The sequence below is a fragment of the Penaeus vannamei genome, chromosome 15 (genome assembly GCF_042767895.1).
Source record: "Penaeus vannamei isolate JL-2024 chromosome 15, ASM4276789v1, whole genome shotgun sequence".
Lineage (NCBI taxonomy): Eukaryota > Metazoa > Arthropoda > Malacostraca > Decapoda > Penaeidae > Penaeus > Penaeus vannamei.
In genome coordinates this window covers 28781351-28809172 of record NC_091563.1, presented here as the reverse complement: position 1 = coordinate 28809172, position 27822 = coordinate 28781351, and the positions used below count along the sequence as shown (strand labels likewise).

The 27822-nt window shown below is 43.0% G+C and overlaps 2 protein-coding genes across 2 annotated transcripts in view; both read left to right on the top strand.

Annotated features, from left to right (window-relative positions):
• LOC138864156 (mucin-2-like) lies at positions 1–14966 on the top strand. Its single transcript, XM_070130210.1, has 7 exons — positions 1–217; positions 1996–2655; positions 3336–3356; positions 4027–4391; positions 9088–9282; positions 13461–13727; positions 14097–14966. Exons 1-7 carry the CDS (start codon positions 1–3, stop codon positions 14964–14966), a joined length of 2595 nt encoding a protein of 864 aa, XP_069986311.1.
• A 71-nt stretch (positions 14967–15037) lies between these two features.
• LOC113802740 (mucin-2) overlaps positions 15038–27822 on the top strand; it is a 45734-nt gene continuing 32949 nt past the window's right edge. The window contains exons 1-7 of the mRNA XM_070130209.1: positions 15038–15073; positions 15374–15428; positions 16126–16700; positions 24616–25204; positions 25349–25408; positions 25805–26032; positions 27164–27624. Of these exons, the coding sequence (XP_069986310.1) occupies positions 15038–15073; positions 15374–15428; positions 16126–16700; positions 24616–25204; positions 25349–25408; positions 25805–26032; positions 27164–27624 (2004 nt within the window). The remainder of the gene's footprint in view (positions 15074–15373; positions 15429–16125; positions 16701–24615; positions 25205–25348; positions 25409–25804; positions 26033–27163; positions 27625–27822) is intronic.

Sequence of the window (27822 nt, the reverse complement as noted above, 5' to 3'; positions counted from 1 at the left end):
ATGAACCAACATCCACTGATCACCCAACAACCACCGATCAACCAACAACCACTGATCAACCGACAACCACTGATTTACCAACAACCATTGATCAACCAACAACCACTGATCAACCAACAACCACTGATCAACCAACAACCACTGATCAACCAACAACCACTGATCAACCAACAACCACTGATCAACCAACAACCACTGATCAACCGACAACCACTGAGCAACCGACAACCACTGATCAACCGACAACCACTGATCAACCAACAACCACTGATCAACCAACAACCACTGATCAACCGACAACCACTGATCAACCAACAACCACTGATCAACCAACATCCACTGATCAACCAACAACCACTGATCAACCAACAGCCACTGATCAACCAACAACCACTGATCAACCAACAACCACTGATCAACCAACAACCACTGATCAACCAACAACCACTGATCAACCAACAACCACTGATCAACCAACAACCACTGATCAACCAACAACCACCGATCAACCAACAACCACTGATCAACCAACAACCACTGATCAACCAACAACCACTGATGAACCAACAACCACTGATCAACCAACAACCACTGATCAACCAACAACCACTGATGAACCAACATCCACTGATCACCCAACAACCACCGATCAACCAACAACCACTGATCAACCAACAACCACTGATCAACCAACAACCACTGATCAACCAACAACCACTGATCAACCAACAACCACTGATCAACCAACAACCACTGATCAACCAACAACCACTGATCAACCAACAACCATTGATCAATCAACCACCACTGAAGAATCAACAACCACTGATCAACCAACAACCACCGATCAATCAACAACCACTGATCAACCAACAACCACTGATCAACCAACAACCACCGATCAACCAACAACCACTGATCAACCAACAACCACTGATCTACCAACAACCACTGATCAGTCAACAACCACTGATCAACCAACAACCACTCATCAACCAACAACCACTGATCAACCAACAACCACTGATCAACCAACAACCACTGATCAATCAACAACCACCGATCAATCAACAACCACTGATCAACCAACAACCACTGATCAACCAACAAGCACCGATCAACCAACAACCACTGATCAACCAACAACCACCGATCAATCAACAACCACTGATCAACCAACAACCACTGATCAACCAACAAGCACCGATCAACCAACAACCACTGATCAACCAACAACCACTGATCAACCAACAACCACTGATCAACCAACAACCACTGATCAACCAACAACCACTGATCTACCAACAACCACTGATCAATCAACAACCACTGATCAACCAACAACCACTGATCAACCAACAACCACTGATCAACTAACAACCACTGATCAATCAACAACCACTGATCAACCAACAACCATTGATCAACCAACATCCACTGATCAACCAACAACTACTGATCAACCAACAACCACTGATCTACCAACAACCACTGATCAATCAACAACCACTGATCAACCAACAACCACTGATCAACCAACAACCACTGATCAACCAACAACCACTGATCAACCAACAACCACTGATCAACCAACAACCACTGATCAACCAACAACCACTGATCAACCGACAACCATTGATCAACCAACATCTACTGATCAACCAACTACCACTGATCAACCAACGACCACTGATCTACCAACAACCACTGATCAATCAACAACCACTGATCAACCAACAATCACTGATCTACCAACAACCACTGATCAATCAACAACCACTGATCAACCAACAACCACTGATCAACCAACAACCACTGATCAACCAAAAACCACTGATCAACCAACAACCACTGATCAACCAACAACCACTGATCAACCAACAACCACTGATCAATCAACAACCACTGATCAACGAACAACTACTAATCAACCAACAAATGATCAACCAACAACCGCTGAAGAATTAACAACCACTGATCAATCAACAACTACAGTTCCTACAATAACCTCTGAGCCAAATACTACATTACCAACAACAACCATTCATGAGCAAACATCCATACAGCCAGATACTACACAAAACACTTTTTCGGAATTGCAACAAAGGAAAACACAGTTACTTCAAGAAATTGAGGAACTCGAGACCCAGATTGCTGCCTCCAACGCCACTCTCACAGCCCTTCAAGAGACCAAAGCAGCCTTGCAACGAGTCACTGAAGCCATCCAGAAAGCCACCGGCAATTCCACGAGGAAGCGCCGATCCATTACTTACTCCATCGATCAAGATGCCACTCTCACTGCCACGGTCGATCCATATTGTGAGGTAAATGAGGACAATGCCTTAACTGGGGACCCGACAGATCTGCTTCTTACAATGATCACTGATCTCTCCACCAAGCTGTCCAACCTCACAACCGACCAAATCACCTGCTTCAATCAACTCATTGGCAATTTCGCCACACTCATAGACAATGGAACCTTCGTCGTCGATCCGACTGTAGTAGAGAACATCACGGCCGCGGCAGAAGCAGCAAGCACCGTGGTGGGAGACCAAGTCCAGTCTGTGCAGTTGCTCGTCAGTATTTTGCAAGAACAAAGGCAGAATAAAACGGATCAGCTTGAACAAGTGGAAAGCAAACTAGCAGCAACGACAGGTAGATAACCAGTACACAGTTGTAGACAGTTGTATTTTCATCACATGGTACACCTAAGACATTTACATTCGTGTTATGACATTTGAAGAGCGAGATTACTCAAATGAAAATGGTATTTTAAGCATAACATGCGCACGCCTTCAAGAACATTAGTCCACAGTCATAGTTTGTCATATATTCCTAAACATCGCCCACAGATGGCACAATTTTCCTTGAATTCAAAGTAAAAAACTGAGGAGGAGAAACGAAAAAGATCGGGGAAGAGAAACGGGGGCAACAGCACGGGTTATGATGAGCAGCAGGTTGTCACGGATGACAACTGTTTGGCGTTTTATTGACATTTGACAAATTACCATTATCATTATTTGTTACCATTATTCTCATAATTACAATTGTTATTATACAGAGAGGTTTGATGATTCTCTACATTACTGTTTCCCGTCTTCATTTTCTTTTGTTCTTTTTCTGACCTCCTTCATCTACTTTACCTGCATGTGTTTCTTTGTGAGAATGTTAGAATCTGGTATGATTACAATTCAACTTTGCTTTGCAATGGACAATACCATTGCTGGATTGCTATGGCAGGAGGGATACATCATGTGTTTAAGGAGAGCGTCATGTATAGTGTGATTAAAGTACTTGGTAGATGTTTCTTCATGTTTGTCATATCACGTTTCCAGCTTGTGGGTTCCGATCCCCAAGTAGGTCACTTTCGTGAAATAAATGGAGGATTATTCGAGAAAAGGAGGATTAGCGTCGGGTGCTCACAGGTGTGAGAAAGAGTTCATGAGTGGAACCACTGTTATACGATCATTCCTTGCTTATTAATCTTATGGGAGATGATGAAGAACTTGCCTTATTCATCTTCAACTGTTGCTCGAACAGAAATCTGGACATAAGAAATTCAAATTATAGTGTGTGTGTGTGTGTGTGTGTGTGTGTGTGTGTGTGTATGTGTGTGTGTGTGTGTGTGTGTGTGTGTGTGTGTGTGTGTGTGTGTGTGTGTGTGTGTGTGTGTGTGTGTGTGTGTGTGTGTGTGTGTGTGTGTGTGTAATATAATGTATATACACACACACACACACACACACACACACACACACACACACACACACACACACATATATATATATATATATATATATATATATATATATATATATATATATATATATATATATATATTTAACAATATGTGCATAGTGTATATGCAGTATATATATGTATATGTATGTGTTTGGATGTGTATTTATGTGTATATATGCATGTATGAATATGTATATATACATATAAAGTAGAATATATAGATAGATAGATAAAAAGTATGATGTATAGATAAAAAGTATGATATTCACTTAAACCATACATTTACAGGCCTTCCAACATCCACCCAACCAGAAACAACGGTAACTGAGCTGTCCACAGAAACAATAGCTGTTACTGTGCAATCTACAACCCCTCACCCATTGCCAACCAATGACACAGTCACTTCACTGCCACCTACATCCACTAAGCAATCACCAGCTACAGTGCAGCCAACAACACTGGAAATTACTGAGAAACCAACAACTGTAGTTATATCAACAACCGCGCCACCAAAAACCACTGACCAAACAACAATCACTGATCAACGAACAACCACTGATCAATCAACAACCACTGATCAACCAACAGCCACTGATCAACCAACAACCACTGATCACCCAACAACACTGGAAATTACTGAGAAACCATCAACTGTACTTAAATCAACAACCGCGCCACCAAAAACCACTGACCAAACAACAATCACTGATCAACGAACAACCACTGATCAACCAACAACCACTGATCAACAAACAACCACTGATCAACCAACAACCACTGATCAACCAACAACCACTGATCAACCAACAACCACTGATCAACCAACAACCACTGATCAACCAACAACCACTGATCAACCAACAACCACTGATCAACCAACAACCACTGATCAACCAACAACCACTGATCAACCAACAACCACTGATCAACCAACAACCACTGATCAACCAACAACTGATCAACCAACAACCACTGATCAACCAACAACCACTGATCAACCAACAACCACTGATCAACCAACAACCACTGATCAACCAACAACCACTGATCAACCAACAACCACTGATCAACCAACAACCACTGATCAACCAACAACCACTGATCAACCAACAACCACTGATCAACCAACAACCACTGATCAACCAACAACCACTGATCAACCAACAACCACTGATCAACCAACAACCACTGATCAACCAACAACCACTGATCAACCAACAACCACTGATCAACCAACAACCACTGATCAACCAACAACCACTGATCAACCAAAAACCACTGATCAACCAACAACCACTGATCAACCAACAACCACTGATCAACCAACAACCACTGATCAACCAACAACCACTGATCAACCAACAACCACTGATCAACCAACAACCACTGATCAACCAACAACCACTGATCAACCAACAACCACTGATCAACCAACAACCACTGATCAACCAACAACCACTGATCAACCAACAACCACTGATCAACCAACAACCACTGATCAACCAACAACCACTGATCAACCAACAACCACTGATCAACCAACAACCACTGATCAACCAACAACCACTGATCAACCAACAACCACTGATAAACCAACAACCACTGATAAACCAACAACCACTGATCAACCAAAAACCACTGATCAACCAACAACCACTGATCAACCAACAACCACTGATCAACCAACAACTACTCATCAACCAACAACCACTGATCAACCAAAAACCACTGACCAACCAACAATCACTGACCAAACAACAACCACTGATCAACCAACAACCACTGATCAACCAACAACCACTGATCAGCCAATATCCACTGATCAACCAACAACCACTGATCAACCAACAACCACTGATCAACCAACAACCACTCATCAACCAACAACCACTGATCAACCAACAACCACTGATCAACCAACAACCACTGATCAACCAACAACCACTGATCAACCAACGACCACTGAAGAACCAACAACCACTGGTCAACCAACAACCACTGATCAACCAACAACCACTGATCAACCAACAACCACTGAAGAACCAACAACCACTGGTCAACCAACAACCACTGATCAACCAACAACCACTGATCAACCAACAACCACTGATCAACCAACAACCACTGATCAACCAACGACCACTGAAGAACCAACAACCACTGATCAACCAACAACCACTGATCAACCAACAACCACTGATCAACCAACAACCACTGATCAACCAACAACCACTGATCAACCAACAACCACTGAAGAACCAACAACCACTGATCAACCAACAACCACTGATCAACCAACAACCACTGATCAACCAACAACCACTGATCAACCAACAACCACTGATCAACCAACAACCACTGATCAACCAACAACCACTGATCAACCAACAACCACTGATCAACCAACAACCACTGATCAACCAACAACCACTGATCAACCAACAACCACTGATCAACCAACGACCACTGAAGAACCAACAACCACTGGTCAACCAACAACCACTGATCAACCAACAACCACTGATCAACCAACAACCACTGATCAACCAACGACCACTGAAGAACCAACAACCACTGGTCAACCAACAACCACTGATCAACCAACAACCACTGATCAACCAACAACCACTGATCAACCAACAACCACTGATCAACCAACAACCACTGATCAACCAACAACCACTGATCAACCAACGACCACTGATCAACCAACAACCACTGATCAACCAACAACCACTGATCAACCAACAACCACTGATCAACCAACGACCACTGAAGAACCAACAACCACTGATCAACCAACGACCACTGAAGAACCAACAACCACTGGTCAACCAACAACCACTGATCAACCAACAACCACTGATCAACCAACAACCACTGATCAACCAACGACCACTGAAGAACCAACAACCACTGGTCAACCAACGACCACTGAAGAACCAACAACCACTGATCAACCAACGACCACTGAAGAACCAACAACCACTGGTCAACCAACAACCACTGATCAACCAACAACCACTGATCAACCAACAACCACTGATCAACCAACAACCACTGAAGAACCAACAACCACTGGTCAACCAACAACCACTGATCAACCAACAACCACTGATCAACCAACAACCACTGATCAACCAACGACCACTGAAGAACCAACAACCACTGGTCAACCAACAACCACTGATCAACCAACAACCACTGATCAACCAACAACCACTGATCAACCAACAACCACTGATCAACCAACAACCACTGAAGAACCAACAACCACTGGTCAACCAACAACCACTGATCAACCAACAACCACTGATCAACCAACAACCACTGATCAACCAACAACCACTGATCAACCAACGACCACTGATCAACCAACAACCACTGATCAACCAACGACCACTGAAGAACCAACAACCACTGGTCAACCAACAACCACTGATCAACCAACAACCACTGATCAACCAACAACCACTGATCAACCAACAACCACTGATCAACCAACGACCACTGAAGAACCAACAACCACTGATCAACCAACGACCACTGAAGAACCAACAACCACTGATCAACCAACGACCACTGAAGAACCAACAACCACTGATCAACCAACAACCACTGATCAACCAACAACCACTGATCAACCAACAACCACTGAAGAACCAACAACCACTGGTCAACCAACAACCACTGATCAACCAACAACCACTGGTCAACCAACAACCACTGAAGAACCAACAACCACTGGTCAACCAACAACCACTGAAGAACCAACAACCACTGATCAACCAACGACCACTGAAGAACCAACAACCACTGGTCAACCAACAACCACTGATCAACCAACAACCACTGATCAACCAACAACCACTGATCAACCAACGACCACTGAAGAACCAACAACCACTGATCAACCAACAACCACTGATCAACCAACAACCACTGATCAACCAACAACCACTGATCAACCAACAACCACTGATCAACCAACAACCACTGATCAACCAACAACCACTGATCAACCAACAACCACTGATCAACCAACAACCACTGATCAACCAACAACCACTGATCAACCAACGACCACTGAAGAACCAACAACCACTGATCAACCAACAACCACTGATCAACCAACGACCACTGAAGAACCAACAACCACTGATCAACCAACAACCACTGATCAACCAAAACCCACTGACCAAGCAACAACCACTGAAGAACCAACCACCACTGATCAAGCAACAACCACTGATCAACCAACAACCACTGAAGAACCAACCACCACTGATCAAGCAACAACCACTGATCAAACAACAACCACTGATCAACCAAATACCAATAATCAACCAACAACCACTGATCAACCAACAACCACTGATCAACCAACAACAACTGATCAACCAACAACCACTGATCAACCAACAACCACTGATCAACCAACAACCACTGATCAACCAACAACCACTGATCAACCAAATACCAATAATCAACCAACAACCACTGATCAACCAACAACCAGTGATCAAACAACCACTGATCAACCAACAACCACTGATCAACCAACAACCACTGATCAACCAACAACCACTGATCAACCAACAACCACTGATCAACCAACAACCACTGATCAACCTACAACTACTGATCAACCAACAACCACTGATCAACCAACAACCACTGACCAAGTAACAACCACTGAAGAACTAACAACTGATCAACCAACCACTTATCAACCAACAACCACTGATCAACCAACAACCACTGAAGAACCAACAACCACTGATCAACCAACAACCACTGATCAACCAACAACCACTGATCAACCAACAACCACTGATCAACCAACATCCACTGATCAACCAACAACCACTGATCAACAAACAACCACTGAAGAACCAACCAATTATCAACCAACTACCACTGATCAACCAACAACCACTGAAGAACCAACCAATGATCAACCAACAACAACTTATCAACCAACATCCACTAATCAACCAACAACCACTGATCAACCAACAACCATTGATCAACCAACAACCACTGATCAACCAACAATCACTGATCAACCAACAACCACTGTTCAACCAACAACCACTGATCAACCAACAACCACTGATGAACAAACAACCACTGATCAACCAACAACCACTGATCAACCGACAACCACTGATCAACCAACAACCACTGATCAACCAACAACCACTGATAAACTAACAACCACTGATCAACCAACAACTGATCAACCAACAACCACTGATCAACCAACAACTGATCAACCAACAACCACTGATCAACCAACAATCACTGATCAACCAACAACCACTGATCAATCAACAACCACTGCAGAACCAACAACCACTAAAGAACCAACAACCACTGAAGAACCAACAACCACTGATCAATCAACAACCACTGCAGAACCAACAACCAGTGATCAACCAACAACCACTGATCAACAAACAACCACTGAACCACCAACAACCACTGATCAACCAACAACCACTGATCAACCAACGACTACTGAAGAACCAACAACCAAAGGTAAACTAACATCCACTGAGCAACCAACAACCACTGAAGAACCAACAACCACTGAAGAACCAACAACCACTGATCAACCAACAACCACTGATCAACAAACAACCACTGATCAACCAACAACCACTGATCAACCAACAACCACTGATCAACCAACAACCACTGATCAACTAACAACCACTGATCAACAAACAACCATTGATCAACCAACAACCACTGATCAACCAACAACCACTGATCAACCAACAACCACTGATCAACCAACAACCACTGATCAACCAACAACCACTGATCAACCAACAACCACTGATCAACCAACAACCACTGAACCACCAACAACCCCTGATCAACCAACAACCACTGATCAACCAACAACCACTGATAAACCAACAACCACTTATCAACCAACAACCACTGATCAACCAACCACCACTGATCAACCAACAACCTCTGATCAACCAACAACCACTGATCAACCAAGAACCACTGATCAACGAACAACCTCTGATCAACCAACAACCACTGATCAACCAACAACCACTGATCAACCAACAACCACTGATCAAACAACAACCACTGATCAACCAACAACCACTGATCAATCAACAACCACTGCAGAAGCAACAACCACTGCAGAACCAACAACCACTGATCAACCAACAATCACTGATCAACCAACAACCACTGATCAACCAACAACCACTGATCAACCAACAACCACTGATCAACCAACAACCACTGATCAACCAACAACCACTGATCAACCAACAGCCACTGATCAACAAACAACCACTTATCACCTAACAACCACTGATGAACCAACAACCACTGACCAACCAACATCCACTGATGAACCAACAACCACTGGTCAACAAACAACCACTGAAGAACCAACAACCACTGATCAACCAACATCCACTGATCAACCAACAACCACTGAAGAACCAACAACCACTGATCAACCAACGTCCACTGATCAACCAACAACCACTGATCAACCAACAACCACTGATCAACCAACAACCACTCATCAAGCAACAACCACTGATCAACCAACAACCACTGATCAACCAACAACCACTGATCAACCAACAACCACTGATCAACCAACAACCTCTGATCAACCAACAACCACTGATCAACCAACAACCACTGATCAACCAACAACCACTGATCAACCAACAACCACTGATCAACCAACAACCACTGATCAACCAACGACCACTGATCAACCAACAACCACTGATCAACCAACAACCACTGATCAACCAACAACCACTGATCAACCAACAACCACTGATCAACCAACAACCACTGATCAACCAACAACCACTGATCAACCAACAACCACTCATCAAGAAACAACCACTGATCAACCAACAATCACTGATCAACCAACAACCACTTATCAACCAACAACCACTGCAGAACCAACAACCACTGACCAACCAACAACCACTGATCAACCAACAACCACTGATCAACCTACAACCACTGATCAACCAACAACCACTGATCAACCAACAACCACTGATCAACCAACAACCACTGATCAACCAACAACCACTGATCAACCAACAACCACTGATCAACCAACATCCACTGATCAACCAACAACCACTGATCAACCAACAACCACTGATCACCCAACAACAACTGATCAACCAACAACCACTGATCAACCAACAACCACTGACCAACCAACAACCACTGATCAACCAACCACTTATCAACCAACAACCAATGATCAACCAACAACCAATGATCAACCAACAACCACTGATCAGCCAACAACCAATGATCAACCAACAACCACTGATCAACCAACAACCACTGATCAACCAACATCCACTGATCAACCAACAACCACTTATCAACCAACCACTGATCAATCAACCTCAGATCAACCAACAACCAATGATCAACCAACAACCACTGATCAACCAGCTACCACTGATCAACCAACAACCACTGATCAACCAACAACCACTGATCAACCAACAACCACTGATCAACCAACAACCACTGATCAACCAACAACCACTGATCAACCAACAACCACTGATCAACCAACAACCACTGATCAACCAACATCCACTGATCAACCAACAACCACTGATCAACCAACAACCACTGATCACCCAACAACAACTGATCAACCAACAACCACTGATCAACCAACAACCACTGACCAACCAACAACCACTGATCAACCAACCACTTATCAACCAACAACCAATGATCAACCAACAACCAATGATCAACCAACAACCACTGATCAACCAACAACCAATGATCAACCAACAACCACTGATCAACCAACAACCACTGATCAACCAACAACCACTGATCAACCAATAACCACAGATCAACGAATAACCACTGATCAACCAACCACTGATCAACCAATAAGCACAGATCAACCAACAACCAATGATCAACCAACAACCACTGATCAACCAACAACAACTGATCAACCAACAACCACTGATCAACCAACAACCACTGATCAACCAACAACCACTGATCAACCAACAACTTCTGATCAACCAACAACCAATGATCAACCAACAACCACTGATCAACCAACAACTTCTGATCAACCAACAACCAATGATCAACCAACAACCACTGATCAACCAACAACTTCTGATCAACCAACAACCAATGATCAACCAACAACCACTGATCAACCAACAACAACTGATCAACCAACAACCACTGATCAACCAACAACCACTGTTCAACCAACAACCACTGATCAACCAACAACTTCTGATCAACCAACAACCACTGATCAACCAACAACCACTGATCAACCAACAACCACTGATCAACCAACAACCACTGATCAACCAACAACCACTGATCAACCAACAACCACTGATCAACCAACAACCACTGATCAACCAACAACCACTGATCAACCAACAACCACTGATCAACCAACAACCACTGATCAACCAACAACCACTGATCAACCAACAACCACTGATCAACCAACAACCACTGATCAACCAACAACCACTGATCAACCAATAACCACAGATCAACCAATAACCACTGATCAACCAACAACCACTGATCAACCAACAACCACTGATCAACCAACAACCACTCATCAACCAACAACCAATGATCAACCAACAACCACTGATCAACCAACAACCACTGATCAACCAACAACCACTGATCAACCAACAACCACTGATCAACCAACAACCACTGATCAACCAACAACCACTGATCAACCAACAACCACTGATCAACCAACAACCTCTGATCAACCAAGAACCTCAGATCAACCAATAACCACTGAAGAACCAACAACCACTCATCAACCAACAACCACTGATCAACCAACAACCACTGATCAACCAACAACCTCTGATCAACCAACAACCACTGATCAATCAACAACCACTGATCAACCAACAACCACTAATCAACCAACAACCACTGATCAACCAACAACCACTGATCAACCAACAACCACTGATCAACCAACAACCACTGATCAACCAACAACCACTGATCAACCAACAACCACTGATCAACCAACAACCACTGATCAACCAACAACCACTGATCAATCAACAACAACTGATCAACCAACAACCACTGATCAACCAACAACCACTGATCAACCAACAACCACTGATCAACCAACAACCACTGATCAACCAACAACCACTGATCAACCAACAACCACTGATCAACCAACAACCTCAGATCAACCAACAACAACTCATCAACCAACAACCACTGATCAACCAACAACCACTGATCAACCAACAACCACTGATCAACCAACAACCACTGATCAACCAACAACCACTGATCAACCAACAACCACTGATCAACCAACAACCACTGATCAATCAACAACCACTGATCAACCAACAACCACTGATCAACCAACAACAATTCATCAACCAACAACCACTGATCAACCAACAACCACTGATCAACCAACAACCACTGATCAACCAACAACCACTGATCAACCAACAACCACTGATCAACCAACAACCACTGATCAACCAACAATCACTGATCAACCAACAACTCATCAACCAACAACCACTGATCAACCAACAACCACTGATCAACTAACAACCACTGATCAACCAACAACCACTGATCAACCAACAACCTCAGATCAACCAACAACTCATCAGCCAACAACCACTGATCAACCAACAACCACTGATCAACCAACAACCACTCATCAACCAACAACCACTGATCAACCAACAACCACTGACCAACCAACAACCACTGACCAACCAACATCTGACCAACCAACAACCACTGACCAACCAACATCTGATCAACCAACAACCACTGATCAACCAACAACCACTGATCAACCAACAACCACTGATCAGCCAACAACCACTGATCAACCAACAACCACTGACCAACCAACAACCACTGATCAACCAGCAACTTCTGATCAACCAAGAACCTCAGATCAACCAACAACCACTGAAGAACCAACAACCACTCATCAACCAACAACCACTGATCAACCAACAACCACTCATCAACCAACAACCATTGATCAACCAACAACCACTGATCAACCAACAACCACTAAAGAACCAACAACCACTGAACCACCAACAACCACTGAACCACCAACAACCACTGATCAACCAACAACCACTGATCAACCAACAACCACTGATCAACCAACAACCACTGATCAACCAACAACCACTGATCAACCAACAACCACTGATCAATCAACCTCAGATCAACCAACAACCACTGATCAACCAACAACCACTGATCACCCACCAACCACTGAGGAACTAACAACCACTGATCAACCAACAACCACTGTAGAACCAACAACTGAAGAAACAACCACTGATCACTCAACAACCCCTAATCAACCAACAACCACTGATCAACAAACAACCACTGATGCACTAACAACTACTGATCCATCAACAATCACAGTTCCAACAATAACCTCTGAGCCAAATACCACATTACCAACAACAACCATTCATGAGCAAACATCCCTACAGCCAGATACTACACAAAACACTTTTTCGGAATTGCAACAAAGGAAAACACAGTTACTCCAAGAAATTGAGGAACTCGAGACCCAGATTGCTGCCTCCAACGCCACTCTCACAGCCCTTCAAGAGACCAAAGCAGCCTTGCAACGAGTCACTGAAGCCATCCAGAAAGCCACCGGCAATTCCACGAGGAAGCGCCGATCCATTACTTACTCCATCGATCAAGATGCCACTCTCACTGCCACGGTCGATCCATATTGTGAGGTAAATGAGGACAATGCCTTAACTGGGGACCCGACAGATCTGCTTCTTACAATGATCACTGATCTCTCCACCAAGCTGTCCAACCTCACAACCGACCAAATCACCTGCTTCAATCAACTCATTGGCAATTTCGCCACACTCATAGACAATGGAACCTTCGTCGTCGATCCGACTGTAGTAGAGAACATCACGGCCGCGGCAGAAGCAGCAAGCACCGTGGTGGGAGACCAAGTCCAGTCTGTGCAGTTGCTCGTCAGTATTTTGCAAGAGCAAAAGCAGAATAAAACGGATCAGCTTGAACAAGTGGAAAGCCAACTAGCAGCAACGACAGGTAGAAACCAGTACACAGTTGTAGACAGTTGTATTTTCATCACATGGTACACCTAAGACATTTACATTCGTGTTAAGACATTTGAAGAGCGAGATTACTCAAATGAAAAGGGTATTTTAAGCATAACATGCGCACGCCTTCAAGAACATTAGTCACAGTCATAGTTTGTCATATATTCGTAAACATCGCCCACAGATGGCGCAGTTTTCCTTGAATTCAAAGTAAAAAAACTGACGATGAGAAACGAAAAAGATCGGGGAAGAGAAACGGGGGCAACAGCACGGGTTATGAGGAGCAGCAGGTTGTCACGGATGACAACTGTTTGGTGTTTTATTGACATTTGACAAATTACCATTATCATTATTTGTTACCATTATTCTCATAATTACAATTGTTATTATACAGAGAGGTTTGATGATTCTCTACATTACTGTTTCCCGTCTTCATTTAAAGTACTTGGTAGATGTTTCTTCATGTTTGTCATATCACGTTTCCAGCTTGTGGGTTCCGATCCCCAAGTAGGTCACGTTCGTGAAATAAATGGAGGATTATTCGAGAAAAGGAGGATTAGCGTCGGGTGCTCACAGGTGTGAGAAAGAGTTCATGAGTGGAACCACTGTTATACGATCATTCCTTGCTTATTAATCTTATGGGAGATGATGAAGAACTTGCCTTATTCATCTTCAACTGTTGCTCGAACAGAAATCTGGACATAAGAAATTCAAAAAATAGTGTGCGTGTGTGTGTGTGTGTATGTGTGTGTGTGTGTGTGTGTGTGTGTGTGTGTGTGTGTGTGTGTGTGTGTGTGTGTGTGTGTGTGTGTGTGTGTGTGTAATATATATATATATATATATATATATATATATATATATATATATATATATATATATATATATATCGATGTGTATGTGTATGTATTATATATATCTATGCTATATACATATATGTATATATATATATATATATATATATATATATATATATATATGTATATATATATATATGTATAGATATATATATATATATTTAACAATATGTGCATAGTGTATATGCAGTATATATATGTATATGTATGTGTTTGGATGTGTATTTATGTGTATATATGCATGTATGAATATGTATATATACATATAAAGTAGAATATATAGATAGATAGATAAAAAGTATGATGTATAGATAAAAAGTATGATATTCACTTAAACCATACATTTACAGGCCTTCCAACATCCACCCAACCAGAAACAACGGTAACTGAGCTGTCCAAAGAAACAATAGCTGTTACTGTGCAATCTACAACCCCTCACTCATTGCCAACCAATGACACAGTCACTTCACTGCCACCTAAATCCACAAAGCAATCACCAGCTACAGTGCAACCAACAACACTGGAAATTACTGAGAAACCAACAACTGTAGTTACATCAACCACCGCGCCATCAAAAACCACTGACCAAGAAACAATCACTGATCAACCAACAACCACTGACCAACCAACAACCACTGATCAACCAACAACCACTGATCAACCAACAACCACTGATCAACCAACAACCACTGATCACCCAACAACACTGGAAATTACTGAGAAACCAACAACTGTAGTTAAATCAACAACCGCGCCACCAAAAACCACTGACCAAACAACAATCACTGATCAACGAACAACCACTGATCAACCAACAACCACTGATCAACCAACAACCACTGATCAACCAACAACCACTGATCAACCAACAACCACTGATCAACCAACAACCACTGATCAACCAACAACCACTGATCACCCAACAGCCACTGATCAACAAACAACCACTGATCAACCAACAACCGATGATCAACCAACAACCACTTATCAACCAACAACCACTGATCAACCAACAACCACTGATCAACCAACAACCGATGATCAACCAACAACCACTTATCAACCAACAACCACTGATCAACCAACAACCACTGATCAACCAACAACCACTGATCAACCAACAACCACTGATCAACCAACAACCACTGATCAACCAACAACCACTGATCAACCAACAACCACTGATCAACCAACAACCACTGATCAACCAACATCCACTGATCAACCAACAACCACTGATCAACCAACAACCACTGTTAAACCAACAACTACTGATCAACCAACAACCACTGATCAACCAACAACCACTGATCAACCAACAACCACTGATCAACCAACAACCACTGATCAACCAACAACTACTGAACGACCAACAACCACTGTTAGCCCAACAACAACTGAACCACCAACAACCACTGTTAAACCAACAACTACTGATCAACCAACAACCACTGATCAACCAACTACCTCTGATCAACCAACAACCACTCATCAACCAACAACCACTGATCAACCAACAACCACTGATCAACCAACAACCACTGATAAACCAACAACCACTGGTCAATCAACAACCACTGATCAACCAATAACCACTAATCAACCAACAACCACTGATCAACCAACAACCACTAATCAACCAACAACCACTGATCAACCAACAACCACTGATCAACCAACATCCACTGATCAACCAACAACCACTGATCAACCAACAACCACTGATCAACCAACAACCACCGATCAAACAACAACCACTGATCAACCAACAACCACTGATCAACCAACAACCACTGATCAACCAACAACTACTGAACGACCAACAACCACTGTTAGCCCAACAACAACTGAACCACCAACAACCACTGTTAAACCAACAACTACTGATCAACCAACAACCACTGATCAACCAACAACCACTGATCAACCAACAACCACTGATCAACCAACAACCACTGATCAACCAACAACCACTGATCAACCAACAACCACTGATCAACCAACAACCACTGATCAACCAACAACCACTAATCAACCAACAACCACTGATCAACCAACATCCACTGATCAACCAACAACCACTGATCAACCAACAACCACTGATCAACCAACAACCACTGATCAACCAACAACCACTGATCAACCAACAACCACTGATCAACCAACAACCACTGATCAACCAACAACCACTGATCAACCAACAACCACTGATCAACCAACAACCACTGATCAACCAACAACCACTGATCAACCGACAACAACTGAACCACCAACAACCACTGTTAAACCAACAACTGATCAATCAACATCCACTGATCAACCAACAACCACTGATCAACCAACAACCTCAGATCAACCAACAACCACTGATCAACCAACAACCACTGATCAACCAACAACCACTGATCAACCAACATCCACTGATCAACCAACAACCACTGATCAACCAACAACCACTGTTAAACCAACAACTACTGATCAACCAACAACCACTGATCAACCAACAACCACTGATCAACCAACAACCACTGATCAACCAACAACCACTGATCAACCAACAACTACTGATCAACCAACAACCACTGTTACCCCAACAACAACTGAACCACCAACAACCACTGATCAACCAACAACTACTGATCAACCAACAACCACTGATCAACCAACTACCTCTGATCAACCAACAACCACTGATCAACCAACAACCACTGATCAACCAACAACCACTGATCAACCAAAAACCACTGAAGAACCAACAACTGATCAACCAACCACTGATCAACCAACATCCACTGATCAACCAACAACCACTGATCAACCAACAACCACTGATCAACCAACAACCACTAATCAACCAACAACCACTGATCAACCAACAACCACTGATCAACCAACAACCACTGATCAACCAACAACCACTGATCAACCAACAACCACTGATCAACCAACAACCACTGATCAACCAACAACCACTGATCAACCAACAACCACTGATCAACCAACAACCACTGATCAACCAACAACCACTGATCAACCAACAACCACTGATCAACCAACAACCACTGATCAACCAACAACCACTGATCAACCAACAACCACTAATCAACCAACAACCACTGATCAACCAACAACCACTGATCAACCAACAACCACTGATCAACCAACAACCACTGATCAACCAACAACCACTGATCAACCAACAACCACTGATCAACCAACAACCACTGATCAACCAACAACCACTGATCAACCAACAACCACTGATCAACCAACAACCACTGATCAACCAACAACCACTGATCAACCAACAACCACTGATCAACCAACAACCACTGATCAACCAACAACCACTGATCAACCAACAACCACTGATCAACCAACAACCACTGATCAACCAACAACCACTGATCAACCAACAACCACTGATCAACCAACAACCACTGATCAACCAACAACCACTGATCAACCAACAACCACTGATCAACCAACAACCACTGATCAACCAACAACCACTGATCAACCAACAACCACTGATCAACCAACAACCACTGATCAACCAACAACCACTGATCAACCAACAACCACTGATCAACCAACAACCACTGATCAACCAACAACCACTGATCAACAAACAACCACTGAAGAACCAACAACCACTGATCAACCAACAACCACTAAAGACCCAACAACCACTGATCAACCAACAACCACTGATCAACCAACAACCACTGATCAACCAACAACCACTGATCAACCAACAACCACTGATCAACCAACAACCACTGATCAACCAACAACAACTGAACATCCAACAACCACGGATCAACCAACAACCACTGATCAACCAACAACCACTGATCAACCAACAACAACTGATCAAACAACCACTGATCAATCAACAACCACTGCAGAACCAACAACCACTGATCAACCAACAACCAGTGATCAACAAACAACCACTGATCAACCAACAACCACTGATCAACCAACAACCACTGATCAACCAACAACCACTGATCAACCAACAACCACTGATCAAACAACAACCACTGAACCACCAACAACCACTGATCAACCAACAACCACTGATCAACCAACAACCACTAATCAACCAAAAACCACTGATCAACCAACAACCACTGATCAACCAACAACCACTAATCAACCAACAACCACTGATCAACCAACAACCACTGATCAACCAACAACCACTGATCAACCAACAACCACTGATCAACCAAAAACCACTGAAGAACCAACAACCACGGACCAACTAACAACCACTGAAGAACAAACAACTGATCAACCAACAACTGATCAACCAACATCCACTGATCAACCAACAACCACTGATCAACCAACAACCACTGAACCACCAACAACCACTAATCAACCAACAACCACTGATCAACCAACAACCACTGATCAACCAACAACCACTGATCAACCAACAACCACTGATCAACCAACAACCACTGAACCACCAACAACCACTGATCAACCAACAACCAATGATCAACCAACAACCACTAATCAACCAACAACCACTGATCAACCTACAACCACTGATCAACCAACAACCACTGAACCACCAACAACCACTGATCAACCAACAACCACTGATCAACCAACAACCACTGATCAACCAACAACCACTGATCAACCAACAACCACTGATCAACCAACAACCACTGATCAACCAACAACCACTGATCAACCAACAACCACTGATCAACCAACAACTACTGATCAACCAACAACCACTGACCAACCAACAACCTCTCATCAACCAACAACCCCTGATCAACCAACAACCACTGATCAACCAACAACCACTAATCAACCAACAACCCCTGATCAACCAACAACCACTGTTCAACCAACAACCACTGATCAACCAACAACCACTGATCAACCAACAACCACTGATCAACCAACAACCACTGATCGACCAACCACTGATCAACCAACAACCACTGACCAACCAACAACCACTGATCAACCAACAACCACTGAACGACCAACAACCACTGAACAACCAACAACTGATCAACCAACAACCACTGATCAACCAACAACCACTGATGAACCAACAACCACTGATCAACCAACAACCACTAATCAACTAACAACCACTGATCAACCAACAACCACTGATCAACCAACAACCACTGATCAACCAACAACCACTGATCAACCAACAACCACTGATCAACCAACAACCACTGATCAACCAACAACCACTGATCAACCAACATCCACTGATCAACCAACAACCACTGATCAACCAACAACCACTGATCAACCAACAACCACTGATCAACCAACAACCACTGATCAACCAACAACCACTGATCAACCAACAACCACTGATCAACCAACAACCACTGATCAACCAACAACCACTGATCAACCAACAACCACTGATCTACCAACATCCACAGATCAACCAAGTACCACTGATCAACCAACAACCACAGATCAACCAAGTACCACTGATCAACCAACAACCACTGATCAACCAACAACCACTGATCAACCAACAACCACTGATCAACCAACAACCACTGATCAACCAACAACCACTGATCAACCAACAACCACTGATCAACCAACAACCACTGATCAACCAACAACCACTGATCAACCAACAACCACTGATCAACCAACAACCACTGATCAACCAACAACCACTGATCAACCAACAACCACTGATCAACCAACAACCACTGATCAACCAACAACTACTGATCAACCAACAACCACTGATCAACCAACAACCACTGATCAACCAACAACCACTGATCAACCAACAACCACTGATCAACCAACAACCACTGATCAACCAACAACCACTGATCAACCAACAACCACTGATCAACCAACAACCACTGATCAACCAACAACCACTGATCAACCAACAACCACTGATCAACCAACAACCACTGATCAACCAAGTACCACTGATCAACCAACAACCACTGATCAACCAACAACCACTGATGAAGCAACAACCACTGATCAACCAACAACCACTGATCAACCAACAACCACTGATCAACCAACAACCACTGATCAACCAACTACCACTGATCAACCAACAACAACTGATCAATCAACAACCACTGATCAACCAACAACCACTGATCAACCAACAACCACTGATCAACCAACAACTACTGATCAACCAACAACCACTGATCAACCAGCATCCACTGATCAACCAAGTACCACTGATCAACCAAGTACCACTGATCAACCAACAACCACTGATCAACCAACAACCACTGATCAACCAACAACCACTGATCAACCAACAACCACTGATCAACCAACAACCACTGATCAACCAACAACCACTAATCAACCAACAACCCCTGATCAACCAACAACCACTGATCAACCAACAACCACTGATCAACCAAGAACCACTGATCAACCAACAACCACTGATGAACCAACAACCACTGATCAACCAACAACCACTTATCAACCAACAACCACTGATCAACCAACAACCACTGATCAACCAACAACCACTGATCAACCAACAACCACTGATCAACCAACAACCACTGATCAACCAACAACCACTGATCAACCAACAACCACGGATCAACCAACAACCACTGATCAACCAACACACTGATCAACCAACAACCACTGATCAACCAACAACCACTGATCAACCAACAACCACGGATCAACCAACAACCACTGATCAACCAACAACCACTGATCAACCAACAACCACTCATCAACCAACAACCACTGATCAACCAACAACCACTGATCAACCAACAACCACTGATCAACCAACAACCACTGATCAACCAACAACCACTGATCAACCAACAACCACTGATCAACCAACAACCACTGATCAACCAACAACCACTGATCAACCAACAACCACTGATCAACCAACAACCACTGATCAACCAACAACCACTGATCAACCAACAACCACTGATCAACCAACAACCACTGATCAACCAACAACCACTGATCAACCAACAACCACTGACCAACCAACAACCTCTCATCAACCAACAACGCCTGATCAACCAACAACCACTGATCAACCAACAACCACTGATCAACCAACAACCATTGAGCAACCAACAACCAGTAATCGACCAACAGCCCCTGATCAACCGACAACCACTGAACAACCAACACCCACTGATCAGCCAACAACCACTGATCAACCAACAACCACTGATCAACCAACAACCACTGATCAACCAACAACCACTGATCAACCAACAACCACTGATCAACCAACAACCACTGATCAACCAACAACCACTGATCAACCAACAACCACTGATCAACCAACAACCACTGATCAACCAACAACCACTGATCAACCAACAACCACTGATCAACCAACAACCACTGATCAACCAACAACCACTGATCAACCAACAACCACTGATCAACCAACAACCACTGACCAACCAACAACCACTGATCAACCAACAACCACTGATCAACCAACAACCACTGATCAACCAACAACCACTGATCAACCAACAACCACTGATCAACCAACAACCACTGATCAACTAACAACCACTGATCAACCAACAACCACTGATCAACCAACAACCACTGATCAACCAACAACCACTGATCAACCAACAACCACTGATCAACCAACAACCACTGATCAACCAACAACCACTGATCAACCAACAACCACTGATCAACCAACAACCACTGATCAACCAACAACCACTGATCAACCAACAACCACTGATCAACCAACAACCACTGATCAACCAACAACCACTGATCAACCAACAACCACTGATCAACCAACAACCACTGATCAACCAACAACCACTGATCAACCAACAACCACTGATCAACCAACAACCACTGATCAACCAACAACCACTGATCAACCAACAACCACTGATCAACCAACAACCACTGATCAACCAACAACCACTCATCAACCAACAACCACTGATCAACCAACAACCACTGATCAACCAACAACCACTGATCAACCAACAACCACTGATCAACCAACAACCACTGATCAACCAACAACCACTGATCAACCAACAACCACTGATCAACCAACAACCACTCATCAACCAACAACCACTGATCAACCAACAACCACTCATCAACCAACAACCACTGATCAACCAACAACCACTGATCAACCAACAACCACTGATCAACCAACAACCACTGATCAACCAACAACCACTGATCAACCAACAACCACTCATCAACCAACAACCACTCATCAACCAACAACCACTGATCAACCAACAACCACTGATCAACCAACAACCACTGATCAACCAACAACCACTGATCAACCAACAACCACTGATCAACCAACAACCACTGATCAACCAACAACCACTGATCAACCAACAACCACTGATCAACCAACAACCACTGATCAACCAACAACCACTGATCAACCAACAACCACTCATCAACCAACAACCACTGATCAACCAACAACCACTGATCAACCAACAACCACTGATCAACCAACAACCACTCATCAACCAACAACCACTCATCAACCAACAACCACTGACCAACCAACAACCACTGATCAACCAACAACCACTCATCAACCAACAACCACTCATCAACCAACAACCACTGTAGAACCAACAGCCACTGATCAACCAACAACTGAAGGAACAACAACCACTGATCAACCAACAACCACTGATCAACAAACAACCACTGATGCACTAACAACTACTGATCAATCAACAATCACAGTTCCAACAATAACCTCTGAGCCAAATACCACATTACCAACAACAACCATTCATGAGCAAACATCCATACAGCCAGATACTACACAAAACACTTTTTCGGAATTGCAACAAAGGAAAACACAGTTACTTCAAGAAATTGAGGAACTCGAGACCCAGATTGCTGCCTCCAACGCCACTCTCACAGCCCTTCAAGAGACCAAAGCAGCCTTGCAACGAGTCACTGAAGCCATCCAGAAAGCCACCGGCAATTCCACGAGGAAGCGCCGATCCATTACTTACTCCATCGATCAAGATGCCACTCTCACTGCCACGGTCGATCCATATTGTGAGGTAAATGAGGACAATGCCTTAACTGGGGACCCGACAGATCTGCTTCTTACAATGATCACTGATCTCTCCACCAAGCTGTCCAACCTCACAACCGACCAAATCACCTGCTTCAATCAACTCATTGGCAATTTCGCCACACTCATAGACAATGGAACCTTCGTCGTCGATCCGACTGTAGTAGAGAACATCACGGCCGCGGCAGAAGCAGCAAGCACCGTGGTGGGAGACCAAGTCCAGTCTGTGCAGTTGCTCGTCAGTATTTTGCAAGAACAAAAGCAGAATAAAACGGATCAGCTTGAACAAGTGGAAAGCCAACTAGCAGCAGCGACAGGTAGAAACCAGCACACGGTTGTAGACAGTTGTATTTCATTACATAGTACACCTAAGACATTTGCATTGGCGTTAATTTGATGACCTTTAAAGACCGAAATTACTCTAATGAAAAGGTATTCTGAGACTTTACATGTATGGACAGTCATGTACAGTTTAGTACACTTCCTGAGACCTACTCTTAATAAAGAGTGTGATTGCTCGAGTATGAATAACCAATAATTGTATGAATGATTATTTTTTGAAGCTAAGAAAGCCATTTGACTTTCCGTTTCTTCATATAAGGGTAATATTAGTTATAGTTGACTTTGTATTCGGGTACAAATGCGATATTCTATAATTGTTTATTCATCGAAATATTCATGTGTCTGTGTGTATGTACACATATGTATGTGTGTATACAAATATATATGTATATATATATATATATTTATATGTATATGTATATGTATGTATACATATATTTATATAATACATATATGCATATGTATGCGTATAAGTGTGTATATAAATACATAATTTATGATATATATGTATGTGTGTGTATGCATATAAATAGATACAAATGTTGGTATTCACATAAAACTTTATAAATTTACAGGCCTTCCGACATCCACCGAAACACAAACAACGCTAACTGAGCTGTCCACAGAAACAGTAGTTGTCACTGTTCAATCTACAACCCTTGAACCATTGCCAACCAATGAAACACTGCCACCTACATCCACTAAGCAGTCAACAACTACAAGGCAACAAACACCAACGGAATCTACTGAGAAACCAACAACCACTGAAGAACCAACAACCACTGATCAACCAACAACCACTGGTCAACCAACAACCACTGAAGAACCAACAACTGATCACCCAACAACCACTGAAGAACCAACAACCACTGAAAAACCAACAACCACTGATCAACCAACAACCACTGAAGAACCAACAACCACTGATCAACCAACAACCACTGATCAACCAACAACCACTGATCAGCCAACAACCACTGATCAACCAACCACTAAACCAACAACCACTGAAGAACCAACAACTGATCATCCAACAACCACTGATCAACCAACAACCACTGAAGAACCAACAACAACTGATCAACCAACAACCACTGATCAACCAACAACCACTGAAGAACCAACAACCACTGAAGAACCAACAACTGAAGAACCAACAACCACTGAAGAACCAACAACTGATCAACCAACAACTGATCAACCAACAACCACTGAAGATCCAACAACTGATCAACCAACAACCACTGATAAAGCAACAACTGATCAACCAGCTACCACTGATCAGCCAATAACCACTGTTCAACCAATAACCACTGATCAACCAACAACCACTGATCAACCAACAACCACTGTTCAACCAACAACCACTGTTCAACCAATAACCACTGATCAACCTACAACCACTGATCAACCAACAACCACTGAAGAACCAAAAACCACTGAAGAACCAACAACCACTGAAGAACCAACAACTGATCACCAAACAACCACTGATCAACCAACAACCACTGATCATCTAACAACCACTTATCAACCAACAGCCACTGAAGAACCAACAACTGATCAACCAACAACCACTGAAGAACCAACCACTAATCAACCAACAACCACTGATCAACCAACAACCACTGAACAACCAACCACTGATCAACCAACAACCACTGATCAACCAACAACCACTGAACAACCAACCACTGATCAACCAACAACCACTGATCAACTAACAACCACTGATCAACCAACAACCACTGAAGAACCAACAACCACTGTAGAACCAATAACCACTGAAGAACCAACAACTGATCAACCAATAACCACTGAAGAACCAACTGATCAACCAACAACCACTGAAGAACCAACAACTAATCAACCAACCACTGATCAACCAACCACTGATCAACCAACAACCACTGATCAACCAACAACAACGGAAGAACCAACAACCACGGAAGAATCAACAACTGATCAACCAACAACTAATCAACCAACAACTGGTCAACCAACAACCACTGATCAACCAATAACCACTGAAGAACCAACAACTGATCAACCAACAACCACTGAAGAACCAACAACTAATCAACCAACCACTGATCAACCAACAACCACTAATCAACCAACAACCGCGGAAGAACAAACAACTCATCAACCAACAACCACTGAGGAACCAACAACCTTTGAAGAACCAACAACTGATCAACCAACAACCACTGATCAGCCAATAACGACTGATCAACCAACAACCACTGATCAACCAACAACCACTGTTCAACAAACAACCACTGTTCAACCAACAACCACTGAAGAACCAATAACCACTGAAGAACCAACAACTGATCAACAAACATCCACTGACCATCCAACAACCACTGATGAACCAACAACCACTGATGAAGCAACAACCACTGATCAACCAACAACCACTGATCAACCAACAACCACTGATCAACCAACAACCACTGATCAACCAACAACCACTGATCAACCAACAACCACTGATCAAACAACATCCACTGATGAACCAAAAACCACTGATCAACCAACAACCACTGATCAACCAACAACCACTGATCAACCAACAACCACTGATGAA